This window comes from Fundulus heteroclitus, chromosome 13 (genome assembly GCF_011125445.2).
Source record: "Fundulus heteroclitus isolate FHET01 chromosome 13, MU-UCD_Fhet_4.1, whole genome shotgun sequence".
Lineage (NCBI taxonomy): Eukaryota > Metazoa > Chordata > Actinopteri > Cyprinodontiformes > Fundulidae > Fundulus > Fundulus heteroclitus.
In genome coordinates, this window is record NC_046373.1 from 3,785,136 (window position 1) to 3,800,536 (window position 15,401).

Genomic DNA, 15,401 nt, shown 5'->3' on the forward strand with positions numbered 1-15,401 from the left:
GACCTAACCTCTTGATATACTGAAAATAAGACATTTTGTTTACCATCTCCCAGCAAAGCTATTTCAGCAGAATGATAGATATCTCTGCCACTGTCTTTTTCTTCTTCCCCTTTCTCAAAAGGGGCTAATCCTGAATGAAAACTAAGGTTTCAAAAACAAGCTCTTTACAGTGCATGACACGTACACTTTTTTTAATGTCATGCACAGATCTTTAGAAAAGTAGAAGTCATGGGAAGATGAGATACATGAACTAATGACAAGACACTTTCTATCGATTGGATGTTAAAGGTTGACAAATATGCACTGTTCAAACTTCTTTCCTATGATTATGCACCCTAAACCTCTTGTGAAGTCATGTGTTCATGCCTTCAGTGGAATGGAAGTATCAAGTAAACCTCCTAAAAGCAACATGAAGCAATCATGATATTTCCAACTTTCTAAAACATTACCACCAACTCTTGCACGGAGCTCTTTGCTAATTGACTAACAATGGATATGTAATAGAGTCTACAATGTAACTAGTTGAAACACACAACAGCAATAATAATTAAGAAATACTGGTTGAAAAACAGCAATGACATTCTCTGAGTGCAGCACCGGAAAATATTGGCTCGGATCAGTGTGTGGGTATGGCTCTGATTTAGAGTTAGTTAGAGACAGACTTAGATTTGGAAGTGCATAAAGTATTCTACACATTGCAGTGGATGGCATCGTCAGAAGGCCAGGCAGCAGGTTATCGCTGGCATTAGAAAGAGGTGCAAATAGCCATTCATAGAAAAAGATTAAGACTGTTGGTTGAGGGATGTGCTATTCAAATTTGCAGTGGAAAAAAATAGGTGATCCTTTTCCTGTACCGATAAGAGACTTACATACGTGGTATTGTGTGAAAATCATCAGCTGATGATAGGCTAGCTTGAGAACTCCTCCTTCTTTTTTCTTTATAAAACAAACAAGCAATGTTCAGAGGAAAACGTTTCTCCATTTTAGTGATTCAAGATTTATTATTTTCTAGTTCCTTGTTTTTTTTTTATAAATTTTTAATTCTACCTTGGTAAAAAAAATTTTTTTTCTAAAAGTAAAAAATATCTATCTAATACAAACATTTTCTCGGCATTCATCTATACAGAAGCTCTTTTAACATCTCAGGTATGTGTTTTTTTTTGTTCTCTTAAATGCAAGACAAAATAAACATTTTGCTGAGGTACTATGATAGGAAATGTTGAAGTGAAAAACAGCTGACTAAAGCAAGAGAAGATGATACCCTATAGAAAAGTTGCACTACTAAGATTATACTAAGTAAATTAAAATTTAAAGGAAAATTCAAAGTTGATCCAGAATGCTGCAGCAAGAGTTCTGATGAAAATCAACAAGAGGGATCATATTTCTCCAATTTTAGCTCCCCTTTATTGTCTTCCTGTTAAATCAAGAATAGAATTTAAAATTCTCCTTCTAATGTATAAAGCCCTTAATAATCAAGCTCCATCATATATCAGAGCTCTGATTACCCCGTATGTTCCTAACAGAGCACTTCGCTCTCAGACTGCAGGTCTGCTGGTGGTTCCTAGAGTCTCTAAAAGTAGAATGGGAGGCAGATCCTTTAGCTATCAGGCTCCTCTCCTGTGGAACCAACTCCCAGTTTTGTGAGACACCCTGTCTACTTTTAAGACTAGGCTTAAAACTTTCCTTTTTGACAAAGCTTATGGTTAGAGTGGCTCATGTTACCCTGAGCTACCTCTATAGTTATGCTGCTATAGGCTTAGGCTGCTGGAGGACATCCGGGTCGATTTCTCTCACTCTGCTGAGTTCTCCTACTGTTCTTCAATCTGCATTCCTTGTTGTCATTTCAGCTTTTAACTTTTTGTTTTCTGTAATTTTTTTTTTCAAAAAGCTTACAAAAAGTTCTTGTGTCTTGTTTTCAGAGTTGTTTGCTGAGACAAGATGGCAATGCTGGCAATTTGGACAGCGGTCTTACTATTATTTGGATTGTGTACTCCACCATCACTGGGGGATGAAGAGGTGATGGGTGCATTGTTTAGGGATTGCTGTATTGGTGCACAGGGACATTTAAATAACATAAATGCTGACAATCAGTAACACGCTTCTTTTGGGTTTTTGTTTAGGACTGTTACCCACTGGATATGGCTCCAAACTCTGTTGATGACATGTACAATGGCTGTGAAGATAAGATGAAAGGAATAATAGAGCCTCTGCTAAATAAGGAGCAGCGAGAGGAATTCAAAGATGCCTGGAGTGCAGCACAGAACTACTATAAGAGGAAGATTGTATACTACACGACTTTGTATAAATTGAAGTCATTACTGTCAAATACCCCAAAGCTGAAGAAAAAAGAAATCATGGCTGTTCATGCTTACACCCTCGAGACACCAGCATTATACAGTAAATTTAATGTGGCAGTCCGAACACAAAAATCTGATTATAAGACAGAAACTTTTAAATATCATGCAGTGCATTTCTTCCTCACAATGGCCCTGCGCTCTCTCAACCACGACTTAAAGTGTGTCACCAGTTACCGGAGAACCAAGTGCAACTTTAAAACGGCCATCAACAGTGAGATTCGCTTTGGTGCTTTTACGTCAAGCACAGAGGGCTCTTATCCTCCTGCTGAATTTGGGGAAAAATCATGCTTTGAGATTTACACCTGCTTTGGAGCAGACATCTCAAAGTTCTCAAAGTTTCCACAAGAAAAAGAGGTTCTGATTCCCCCATATGAGGTTTTTAAAGTAAAAGACATAAAGAAAAGATCTGCAACAAATTCACTTCCGTGTGATGTTGTCTATAAACTAGAGAGCACAAAAGAACCACATTCAAATTTAAACTGTGCTCTCGCTAAAAAATTGTCTGAAAGATCAGGAGTGAAACATCCAATCGATAAAAGTAGCACTGTGCACAGTTGGACATAATTTTAGACTTTTTTAAAGATATGGCTTATGCAATTGTATTTTACACAGCAAAGTACTTAGATCATTGGTCTCATTGGATCAATTAGTATCATGACAAGCATACTGAGGTGAGAATATTTAAAATTATTAATATGTAAAATTTAAAATTAGAAAACTGTTTCAAATGTAGAATTGAATATGTAAGAGCGACAGGACACAGTTGAAGGGCTCATTGGCTTGTGCAGCGACCATTCACTTTGCTTTTCTATTCCATAAAGAATATATCTGAACCCACACTTCTGCGTCTTTTCTGTCACTGCAAACCTAGACTTAAACTCAGTTAACTACTGTGTGTATGGAGGAAAATGCAAACTTTTAATAAGGAATAAATCATAAAATGATTACTTAAATGTGCCAGTATTTACATCACCTAGAAAACACATACATAAGAAATTCATTGAAATACAATTAGCTTGTAGTACAATATTTACATAGATAACTCACCGATTGGCACAACATGATCATCTATATTCATTTACAGTTTCAATTAAACTTGCCTGTTGCTGGTTTCAAATCTGACTGTATAACAGGACTGTATTGGATTGATATGATTCATATTTGAACCAAAATCTATTCAGTATGATTAGATATGAATTAGATTTTGATCTTGTCTTATAAGGAGACCTTTGTGAATTGTGGAATGCATTCTCTTCTACATCTGCTATATTTACTGATTTACTTTTTCTGTTTTAATAAACTTCATAACATTATGCATGAACCTCGCTGGTGTGTGTTAAGATTAAAATAATTTCTTCATAAATGCCTTTTATTAGAACTTATTCTGATTTGGTCTTTGAAAATGCAATTGCTCCTATGGTTACCTCTTCGTGTAGATTACACACTTATTTGAAATCTGTTGTTTGAGATCATACCTAAACAACACAGGCCATTTACTACGACGACTTGTCCTTTGTTAAGTTCTGTTAAATGGGATTTACTGACGTAACACACTAATTTCATTAAATGGCATCAAACAGTCAGTAACTGAATTTTAATAATAAGGGATAACAAGAAAGAGAAGTCCAGATTATGGTAGATCTTCAGCACTGTCTCAAATACATGTCCTTTAAGTAAAGTAATCAGTGTTGTTTAACTACTAATTTAACTATATTATAAAGGGTGAGATTGTGATCCACCCCAAAAAAATAACTTGCCTTGCTTAACAAGAGAAAACTATTTTAATTGAAGTATTTTTACACTTTTGCAAATGAAATTATAGGACAACCAGGCAGTAATGAAAGCTATGTTAATTTTTTTTTCTCCCAAAACAGAGTTGCAATGCAGCCAACATTATTATATGTATTTTAAGTCAACTTCTACTGTGAAACATCTCAAGTATGAATTCTAATCTTAGCAATCAACTGCATGATGTTTTGTGGTTAAAACGGTTTAATGAACTGAGCTTTGCAAAAATATTATTACAGTGCTTAATTACGGTGCTTGATTCCAAGGAATTGAATACTTTATTTCCCTGTATTTGACAAACCCTTTACCAGTTTCATCATCTTCTGTAAAATCAAAGCTCTTTCCAATTCAATGCAATCAGTGAGGTGTGGACAGTCTTTAAAGGAGCAGCCACCCTAATTGAGATGATTTGCAGCTGGTACTAAACAGGCAAAAGGACTGGTCTTCACCAACGGTGAGTCTAGATGTGCAATATAGTCAAACAGAGTAATCATGAGTTTTCTTTTTTTTGAGTCAAAAATAGAATATAAAATGAATGCTGTTATGTGCAAAGGTAGATATTTAAACAATTTAAAATGGTGGAAATCAGATGTTTGTCAGAGGAATCTTCACATTTTGAAAAACCTTGAACCTTTAACAGGTTTCCAGACTCGTCAACCATGGCAAAGATGGTAGTTTGGTTGGCAGTGCTGTTAATGTTGGTAGTCTCCACTAAAACTGCAAAGGTAAGGAAATGGTTAATCTTGGCTAAAAACCGATGCAAAGAATGATGACTTGGCTTTGGATTAAAAAAAATAAATAAAATAAATAAAAAAAAATCATCCTTGTATTTTTTGACAGGGTTTGACTTTTGACAGGGCTCCTTTAAACTGGACATGGCTCCTAACTCTGTGGATGACATGTACGCTGGCTGCGAAGACCAGATGGCGCATAAAGTGAGGACTGCCTTTCTGCTGAAGGAGAAAGATCAAAACAAAAATTTCTCAGAGGCCTGGAATGAAGCGGAGAAATACTACAACAAGAAATGGAGACCCAAACATGGAAAGGCCCCTTCCAGAACCCTGGTGAAAGAGGAGATCATGGCCATTTATGTTTACACGACAGACAAACCCAAAGTCTACCGTGAATTCAATGATGCTGTCAGAACACAGAACATGAAGTACAAAACTGTATTCAAATACCATGCTCTGCACTTCTTCCTCACAAGTGCTCTGAAAAAGCTCAGCTCTCGCAGGAATACCCTGAAAAGGTGCCTCACTGGCTACCGAAGGGTCAACAGCTATTTCAGCCAAGATGTCCTCAACAAGCAGATTCGGTTTGGCTGTTTTACTTCCACTTCAATGCTTGGTTATCAACGTCCTTACAGATTTGGTGACAAAACATGTTTTGAGATTTCTACTTGTTTGGGAGCAGACATCTCGTTGTATTCAAAGTTTGGAGAATCAGAAGCAGAAGTTTTGATTCCCCCATATGAGGTATTTAAAGTGACCCAGATCAAGAGGAGGTCTGAGCAGAAGAACCTTCCATGTGATGTTGTTTATAAACTAAAGAGTGTGCAAAAAGCATTTTCTAACCTGAACTGTGCTCTTGTCTGAATAAAGCGACCTCTCTAATTTGGTGTCAAAGTTTTGTTAAGAGACATATTTTAATCTTTCAGGAAACACACAGTTTGATCACATTTTAATGGGCACTAAATATGTTAAAGTGCTCAAGCATCATTATGTATAACTTTGGGCTTTTATTTCGGAATTAGACACATCCTGTTTATCTGTATATCTCTAAATGGTGTCTGTAATGGAAATCTCACACAGGTGATGCATCTGAAACTGCGTTCCTTTCATTCAATAAATGTGCAATTCAAAGGAATTGGTCTTTTTCTGATTTCAAAGTTTTTATTCCTATTTGTCTTCCATTGATATTTAGTAATGTAAGGAAAACGGTTTCTCAGAACATTAAATTAAAGCATAGTTTCTTTAACAAACCCTTTTATATCTTCCGGCCTCCTGTGTGTTAAAAGTGATCTATATCACTATCCTTCAAGGGACAAGTATTCAAACCAGAATCAGAGGATATTGCAAAGTATTGCACTAATACTGAGCTCATACTGTAATACTATAAAAACATCAAAGGTAACAGTAAAACAAACTTTAGAATCATATCCATGCTGCAGATACTCTTGTCTGTGTGCACCAAACAAACCTCATCCATGCTTATGCAATCTTTATATAGAGTAGATATAAGTAATTTCCCCCTGGGATCATTAAAGTATGTCTGAGTCTGGTATAGTACCTCAATTGAACATCTGCTTTCTCAATCAGCATTTGTTTTGACCCAACCATGCAGTTGGGTCTGCTTTCAAAAGTGCAGTGTGAAAGTGAACTGAACAACATTAAAGGTGTAAAAATGTTCCGCATCCACTTGCCAATTATAATGGGTCTCAAAGATATTTGGCCACAAAATGGAGTGAAAAAAGATCGAATTTGGATTTAACATTTTTACAAAAATCAAAAAAACTGGTGTCTGATGAGAAGCTCCAATTGCCTTTTGTGTAAATAATGGATTAGGAAAATGTTACTTTTAGTTTAATTTTTGTTTCAGATTATATAAAAAAAAAAACACGATCTTGGACTCAGGGAAATGAAAACAATTACCAATTTTATATTTTTTACTTTATTCCTAGGCAGACTATGATCATTATGTATTGTAACTCTAGAAGGCGCTGTTTCCTCTACACATCTTGACAGTAAAGTATCATGCAAATTGAGCTGGTTTGTTTGAATTGAGTAAATACAATGAAGTGTTTGTCCGTTTGCTGTTTCCAAAAACAATAATCAGTCAGGCTGTTACAGTGTACAGGACAAACAAATGTGATCATGTTTCTTATTTCTAATTTTTAAAGCCACATTTATATTTAAACAATTGATATTAGACCTGGTGACAAAAGTCTGTGTTAAATTGGTTTGCATTGTGTTTGATAATTTTGACTCATGACAAAACCATGTCTGCTACCTAAATGTGTTTAATTGTTATATGTTGGCAGAGAGATGGATTTTCCTCGCTTGTGATCCTGGCCACGGTTTTGGTTGTGTATGTAGGTGTGTTTCTAATATGTTCTCAAGGTCTTAAAAAAAGTAAGAGTAACTCAATCACTTACAAAAAGGTTTTGCTGACTTCCAGTGGTTCAAATCCTCTAATAAAAGGCTCTAATCACAAGAATCTGCCTACTTATATAGGTTCAGAAATGACGTGTTATATTCTGATATAAAAGTACATTGAAATGCCAGAAGACCTAATAAAGCACATGTTATAATTTTAGTTTAAAAGCTCTTTATGTTTTTTTACATTAAAATGTTATAGAATTATTAATAAATGAACGTTTCAATGCATATATTATCCACACATATATTACTAATAAGGTGATTAAAATGAAAACAAGAAAAATATATGAAAATATAACAAAAAGACAGTGACCAAAAGAACAAATAAAGCTGGCTTGCACTGACTAAATACGTTAAATAGGGATTTAACTCTACTTCAAGAGAAATATTTAGGAAGTACATTCAATTTATTTCTTTTAAACTTTCTTATCCCTTCCATGGGGACATATGTAGTCATATCCAACAGTTATTAGAAATAAAATATATACAGCACCACTGTACAGCATTTGTTTTGAAATAAACAGCTAACAGTCAATTATTGCGTATTTTAAATAATGCTTATTTAAAACATTTGAGGGTCAAAAAGAGTGCATTTTACTTAAAATCAAGACATTTTAAAATAAGACATGTTTGTGTGATTTGAAAAGCAAGGTAAATTAGACAGTGGGTAGCAGTGTTTGATCCGTTGATAGATTTTACAGGTTACAAAGTGGGTTAAAAATGATAGAAAATAATGTATGCACAAACCAAGTGTCTTCATTTTATAAATGGTTTGCATGAAATTAACAACTGTTCAAATTATTTTAAATTTTCCTTCAATATGAGTATAGTGACCTTTGAAATTAATAATCTTTAAGTATAAGGCGCAGTGTTCTGCTTCAACTGGCAGAGGGTGACAGAGGAGCCAACCCCAAAACCAGCATACAGAGGCTCGCTGAACTGAGCTCTGAATGTGTGGATGAGCTCCATTGTGTTTGATATTGAATAGAAGGCCAGAGTATTGCCTGCATAGTCCAAGTACACACCTATCCGTGTGGCCCTGGGAGCATTCGGGAGATCTTTGTCTGCTTTGTTGTGCCAGGCTGAGTAGCCTGAGTCAGAGCAGAGGAGACTCCACGACTTATCGTTGTAACCCAGAAGACTGTGTGAGTTCTTGCCCTTACGACTGATGCTCTTGTAGGCCACACCTATGGAGAACTCCCCACTCCACTCGGCCTCCCAGTAGAACCTGAAACCAGACAGAGCCTCCTTGCACAGCACCTGGGAAAAGCCATCAAAGCGTTCTGGATGGTCTGAATAAAACTGGGTGCTTTTCTTCCGAGTGACTCTCTGATTCCCATCCGACAACACCAGCTCTTTGTAGACGGTGTTTGGGTCAAAGGACAGCTTGCACGCATCTGAGAAAAACATCCACAACACACATTTCTTATTTCTCATCTGCAATAACTATAGTCAATACATAAAATTATTATTTTACTATTTTACTGTTGACTGAAAATAAAAAAGATCTGTCCTCAATAATACTAAAAAAGTTTTGAGTCAGAAAGGTTCAGAAAGGTTCCCAAGATTTTAAAGTCAATTCAAAGTCAGTCTTTTACCCTAAACTCAAGTCTAATTTCTGCCTAAACCACATAGTTGTTGTGGGTTATAAATTGAAGTCATCGTCCTAAAGGGAAATTTGACAGGTCATAATCATATCAGCTTTAATTACCAAGTTTGTGCACACAAATTATTCCAAAAAAAGTAAAAAACACACAAACTTGCACACAAATTAGGAATTAGACTTTGCTTTTGATTTGCTCTCAACAAAGACTTTTTTTTTAGTATAAACATATAAATATATATGTATACAGTGTTTTTACAAAAGAGGAAGAAATGGATGGATAGGTGCAAAAATACATGGTATCGAAACGCTTTAACACCATGTCAAATTTTCAAACAAGTGAAACAGTGCTTTTATTTCCAGCCGTGCGTCAGATTTAATTGCCTAGGGGGAAAGAGACTATCTATGCAGGATCTATGCGGGGACTTTTTTTTTTTTTTTTTTTTGCAAATAGCGTTCTGTAGCGAAGACCGGAAGGTAAAAGTCTAAACAATTTGTGTCTGGAATATGTAGGGTTTGCAGAGTTGTGAGCTGCTATCATCCTGACCCTAGATTGGTACAAGTCCTGGATAGAACAGTTACGTTATTAATTGCTGTGGATTTTTAAAGGAAATTTAAAAAGGTATATTTTTCTTCTACTAGAAACATAAGTATGCATTATTGTTTAAAGTAATTGTTGAAATGCTTTAACGCCATGTCAAATTTCTAAACAAATAAAACAGTGCTTTTCTTTCTAGGGAGTCTGTAGCTTAACAGGGAGAATATTTTGTCAGTCATACGGTTGTTTTGTTCTGAAACGACTCAGTCATTTAGTTCACAGTTCAGTTTGGGAGACATTTTTGATCATTATTATGATATTACAACAAACATGAACCGGTTGTTCTTCCCAGGATGGTTTCTTCTGCTGACACTGAATATCACAGAGAACCCCTATGTACTGTCATCTGATATTACCATAACAGCCAGTCATTTGGAAACATTACAGTAACTCAAAACATATGAAAAATGTAGTAAAATGATCCACAGTTACTGGAGTCTAAGTCAAGCCTAGAGTCTTTGTTTTTGTGACTAAGGTGTTTGAAATTTACTGAATATAGAGGCCCCACTTACATCTCAAAAAGTCTGTTCTGGATTTGGGCTCCTGAAAATCAACCCTGGAAGGAACTGTTTATAAATGACAAAAAAAAAAAAATATTGTTAGATAAAAAGGCCTGTCATTTATAAATTGCCAATTTTAATTTACTTTACTAAGCCAAACCTTTCAGACGTTTGTCCCCGTTCCTTGGCAAAAGTATGTACACAGGCGTTTCGCTGACTGTAAAGAATGTTGACATTAGCTGAGCTTGTCACGTGAGTTTGCTTCAGCTCTGTGTGGGTACAGACATTTTCTACAGAAACATACCTGTCTTGGAGATCTTGCTCAGCTCCTTTTTACAGATGTCATCCAGATTTTCTTTCATCTCTATGGCGGTTCTACTTATTTCTCCAAAAGAGAACTGGGGGTTGATGAGAACTTTAGGAACCATGGCCTCCGGGGGAACGCATAGAGTGGGAAAATTCTGTATAACAAGAAAGATTAAAGAGAGACTTTTGTCAAAATCTCTGAAATAAAACTGAGATGCAGTTATTGTTAATCTGATTCTTCAAGAATCAACCCCAGAATAACTCTTTTCACTTCAAATGTGTGCCTCTTTCAGAATGGAAATTAAATTTTTGGCTGATGAGCATAAGTATATCATTTACCCAAACTGGCCGAGTCCAGTATTTCCATAATGTGGACTGAACAATGGCCTAATTTGATCATTTTCCATTAGAAGTACTTTATATGAGACCTATCAGATAAGATATGTGTTTGATCCTCTGACACCTGCAGGAAGTGAATGTTGTCCTCTGTTTCGAGGATCTGTCGTAGCTCAGCGTCTCGGCGCTGTAGCTCCATTATCTCCTGTTCAAGGCGCTCAACGTAACCATCAGCCTGTGTCATGGCTGCCTGCATGTTGGCCATTATCATCTGATTGATTTCAGACTTCCAGCGCTCGACTGCCTGCAGCATTTCATGGAAGGTCTTATCACTCTCAGTCTGTGCGCGCTGGGCGGCGTTCTGAAAAGAAAAAACCTGGATTTGATGGCCTGCAGGGTATACTTTGAAATCCTGTCTAAAGGGGTTAAAGAGAAATCTTGTTTTTGATTCCAAAATGTTCACTTACTTTTAGAACATCCACATTGTGCTTGAGGTCCTGCAACTCTTTCATCCTTTCTGAAATGATGTGCTGCACTTCGGACTGGGTGACCACCAGAACTTTCTGAAAGAAATATAACGCCGGCAAGTTGTTTCACACATCACATTACGTTTTGCCCTAATCAAAGTTGTTTTCTTCTCTGGACTTAACAAAATGTGATTTCCTTTAACATTTAAAGCTGAATAAACTGCCTAAAATTCTAAATTGTATAAGTGTCTACAACTTGGTGTTTCAATTCATGGCTGTGTTAGTCTTTGTCTTCTAAATAATTCAACTGCAGAAAACCAACAACTTCCTAATAATGACCCCAAACAGACTCGAACTTTCTCAGTCACCTAACTGATATGGGAATAATGTAAGTTATGGAAAAACTAGATTCTCATTTTGAAGAATCTCTTGGAGCTTTACTCTCAAGGAAAGCGTACAATTTTTATGAGTAATTTAATTACATTAGTAGAGTGAAACCCATATTTGCACTAATCTAGCCCAAAAATAGTATTAATGCTTTTATATTGAAAAGTCCCTAAATTGTCTCAGACACTTTACATCTTTGGTTAAAGCCAACAAAGACCTATGAGCCTACTTTAGTAATAATGCAGCAAATATAAGTCTGAGACCCCTATTCAAAAGGTAAGCCTACGTTTAATCACTTTTTCGGTTTGATTTATTTGACTCATTGTAAATTGACAATAAATGTCCCCTCAAGGCACTTTAAAAGACAAACAGGTCTAATTTATAAACAGAAATAAATCATGTGAATGTGTTATCATGTCCGATCTTAAAGAAAGCTTTAAATCTGAATTAATACTTCCCAGTGAGCAATAGATTTGATTTTAATGTTAAACCTTTTCATAGAAGTAATTTAGACATCATTCAATGTGTCTCCTTTATAGCCATGATTTTGACCCATAGGTTTTGTCTGAGATTAGACCAAGCTTAACTGCCTGGTCTAAGATGTATCTAAGCTTAAAACAGAATTAAAACTTAAAATTCAAAACGTCCACAAAAACTCTATAAACTACCGTATACAAAAATGTCAGAAAGCAAAACCAACACTAAAAAAAAAATTCAATTGATCTTGTATTACAAACAAATTGGATCTTTTTTGAGTATATTGTGGTATTAAAACCAATGTGTGTATTTTTTGTCTATTTATTTATTTTAATTTTTATACATAGAATAGCTCCGTTAGGCAAGCAATAAAGAGGTTCTGAGTTTAACTTAGCTAGATTTTAGGTATTTATTGTTATTCGCCTATTTAGATGTCTAATAAAAAAAATTCAAACCACTTCTAGATATTTAAAAAGCATTTACTCTCAAATATCATCTCCTGCAAATTTACTGTAGAGCTCTTTGAATCATTTGGTAATAGACATATTCACAATATCTGGAAAAAATACAGTTAATAACACCAGATGGAGAAAAGCCTGCACTTTTTCATCACATTACAGACTTTGCACCTTGTCCTTCTTTTTTATTTTTTTGCAAAAACCCATTAGGATTATGGACCCTTGGTTGAACTTTGAACCTTTATGCAGCACGGTCGTACTGGCCAAAAATAGTTAGAACTCACTTGTTTCTCAATACGCTCTTCTTCGGCTGAGGCAATGTTGTGGCCGCGGTGCTCTCTGACAGTGCACAGCACACAGATACACATCTGGTCAGAGCGACAGAACAGCTCCAGGCCTTTCTCGTGCTGGGGGCAGATCTTCCTGTCCAGGTGGCCCGTCTCGTCCACGAGCTTGTGCCTCTTGAACGTGGACGATTCATAGTGAGGCTTGACATGTGTCTCGCAGTAATAAGCCAGGCACATGAGGCATGACTTGACGGCCCTGTTGCGGCGGCCAACGCAGAAGTCGCAGTAGGATTCACGGTGCATGTAAGGAAAGGGGGTTAGCTCTGGAAGCTGCTGGCGGGGCTGAGGCTGGTGCTGAACATCCGGCACATTACGTTTCAGGACAGGTCGAGGTGTGAAAGTTGCCCGGCACTGAGGGCAGCTGTACACACCCATTTGGTCGAACTGATCCCAATAGATCTTGATGCACTCCAGGCAGTAAGTGTCACCACAGGGAATGGTGACTGGGTCCCTTAGTCCATCAGCACATAGTGGGCAGAAAGAGTCTGGTGGTAATGGGAAACCTGAATCAGCCATTATCTTTCCTATCAAATAACTTGTTTTAATCCCAATAAGTCCTTATGTCTGTAAAATAACAGAGTCAAAAAGCTCCCAGTCAGATTGAGATCCACAAAGAGTTACTCCATAGACGCCTCAGCTGCTACCAGGTCTTCTGGAAGAACACTGAGCTCTTCTCTGCTCAGATTTAAAGGTAAGGCTTTGTTTCTACCACAAACAGTAAACTGATCTCTTCCCACACAACTTGTTTTCCTCTTTCTGATCAAAAGTCATGACGTCTGCACCCTCAGTGGAATTTGCTTTTAAACTTAAATATTTTTCTTAATTTACAGAGCAATGTAAGCAATCAGCAACATAAAATATTTTTTGTTACTACGTAAAACATAAATGGGTGTATTTTTAAATTATTGTACTGTTCTTGATGTACAGACTGCAAATAATTATGGCAACAAAGATGGAATATGTTGTTGTTTGAAATATAAAAAGGGAAACAATTTCACAAAAAATGTTTACCAAATCTTTTCTTCTTTCCATTTTTTTAAGGTTTATCTTTGCAGATTTGGCTGCATAAAATTTCGGATCAGTGCAAGCCAGAGGGTTGCTTCTAGGTAATCATTTAAGTGCCTTTCTACAGTATGATTACCCATTCAACTTAGATAACCTTTTCACTTCAAAACAACAAAATCCAGTGTGTTTTATTGGGAGATCAACACAAAATAGTGAGATCATAAAAAGAAGGATACATATTTTGCAAAGGTTTTTTACAAATACAAACAAGAAAAGTCTAGTGTGTGTTTGCATTCATCAGACCTGCAATTAGATTATCCTTTATATTATGGCTCTCCCAGATTTGCGGCTCTAGAGAATTACATTTTTGTCCATTCATTTTTGAAAAGTCAGATTAAATGAAGAGTAACTCTGAACATCCATTTTTAAGTTTTGCCACTGATTACTAATTTGATTTACATCTGGGCTCAGAATAGCTAATTCTAACAAAACATATATGCTTTGATTTAAACATTTAGTTGCAGACCTGGTTGTATGTATGGTGCTACCATCCTGTTAAAAGTAGAACCCCTGTAACTATTGGAGCCTCTAATGGATTTTCTAATTATATTTTCTTAAATCTATCATCATGGACTTCAACCAGCTTCCATGTATCTGCTCAAGAAAAGCATTCCCAGAGCATGACCTTGCTACCACCATGTTTCCTCATGCATGGCGTGAATGAAGAGCAAAAACATTTACTGTAGTCTACTCTGACCTTAATCTACAATATGACTTTGCTTCTTCTATGACTGCAAACCAACTTCTCTAACAAACCTCTGAGGGCTTCACAGCACAGCTGAGTTTCTCTCTGGTTTACTCTATTTGCTAATTTTGTGACTTCTAAAACCAGTTGATTGCGCTGGCTACTGTTTGGGGGCAACAGATTAAGGGGAATGGATATACAGTAAATGTCTGCCACACTTTTACAATTTTTATATAACATTTTGTATAATTTTCCTCCCATTTGACAACAATGTGCATAACTGTGTTTTTTAAGTAGAGATGAAAAGTACACATGATTGGTTTTAACGTAACAAAAAGTATACGAGTTTTTGCCATGCAGGGTCTGTGAGATATATTGCCCTAGCACCAGTGTTGTGCTAGGGCAAAAAGTCCTCACTTAGCAGGGTCTAATAGTTTGAAAGAAAAGTTCTTCACAACCTTGAGATTTCCATGTGACTAAGCAGAGAGTTTCATGGTGGTGCTTGATTCCAAAACAACCTGTTTTGTTTGTCCTGTGAACAAAGTGCCGGACATGTGGGTTCTCTCAGGAACTTCAAGGTGAAAAGAATGTGGATTACATAAGAGACAATAAATACAAATATAGCTTTTTGATTTAAATCACCTCAGAATATCTCTTAAATAAGTGATGCAAAATTTAAACATTCATAACTGTCAGAACACTTTTACACACTTATCTTTTTTAAGTTTATAAAGCTTAGATACTAAGTGTGAGCTATATACACTTAAAAAACACTAAGACAAGTCCCTCTAAGCCACTGTGGATATAATGTGACTTCTCACAAAGCTTGACCTCTAAAGCGATCTCCTGGGGTTTCCTGACCAAGCTTT

The 15,401-nt window shown here is 36.2% G+C and overlaps 3 protein-coding genes across 4 annotated transcripts; 2 read left to right on the forward strand and 1 right to left on the reverse strand.

Annotated features, from left to right (window-relative positions):
- The first annotated feature begins 1,078 nt into the window (after window positions 1–1,078).
- LOC105934255 (ecto-ADP-ribosyltransferase 5-like) lies at window positions 1,079–3,607 on the forward strand. Its single transcript, XM_036145942.1, has 3 exons — window positions 1,079–1,146; window positions 1,920–2,016; window positions 2,121–3,607. Exons 2-3 carry the CDS (start codon window positions 1,939–1,941, stop codon window positions 2,919–2,921), a joined length of 879 nt encoding a protein of 292 aa, XP_036001835.1. The 5' UTR covers window positions 1,079–1,146; window positions 1,920–1,938; the 3' UTR covers window positions 2,922–3,607.
- An 868-nt stretch (window positions 3,608–4,475) lies between these two features.
- LOC105934272 (ecto-ADP-ribosyltransferase 5) lies at window positions 4,476–5,996 on the forward strand. Of its 2 annotated transcripts, none has more exons than XM_012874180.3 (3): window positions 4,476–4,599; window positions 4,786–4,870; window positions 5,003–5,995. In XM_012874180.3, the coding sequence occupies exons 2-3, from the start codon at window positions 4,805–4,807 to the stop codon at window positions 5,738–5,740; spliced, it is 804 nt and encodes a 267-aa protein (XP_012729634.2). In that variant the 5' UTR covers window positions 4,476–4,599; window positions 4,786–4,804; the 3' UTR covers window positions 5,741–5,995. The 2 variants fall into 2 exon arrangements, with proteins under 2 accessions (XP_012729634.2, XP_021178053.2); XM_021322378.2 differs by having other exon boundaries at window positions 4,581–4,698; window positions 5,003–5,996.
- A 1,118-nt stretch (window positions 5,997–7,114) lies between these two features.
- Window positions 7,115–13,425, reverse strand: ftr84 (finTRIM family, member 84). The gene is made up of 7 exons (XM_012874179.3): window positions 12,720–13,425; window positions 11,114–11,209; window positions 10,774–11,007; window positions 10,309–10,465; window positions 10,165–10,221; window positions 10,017–10,070; window positions 7,115–8,700 (listed from the first exon to the last, which is right to left on the reverse strand). The coding sequence occupies exons 1-7, from the start codon at window positions 13,296–13,298 to the stop codon at window positions 8,156–8,158; spliced, it is 1,722 nt and encodes a 573-aa protein (XP_012729633.1). The 5' UTR covers window positions 13,299–13,425; the 3' UTR covers window positions 7,115–8,155.
- Between the last annotated feature and the right edge of the window lie 1,976 nt (window positions 13,426–15,401).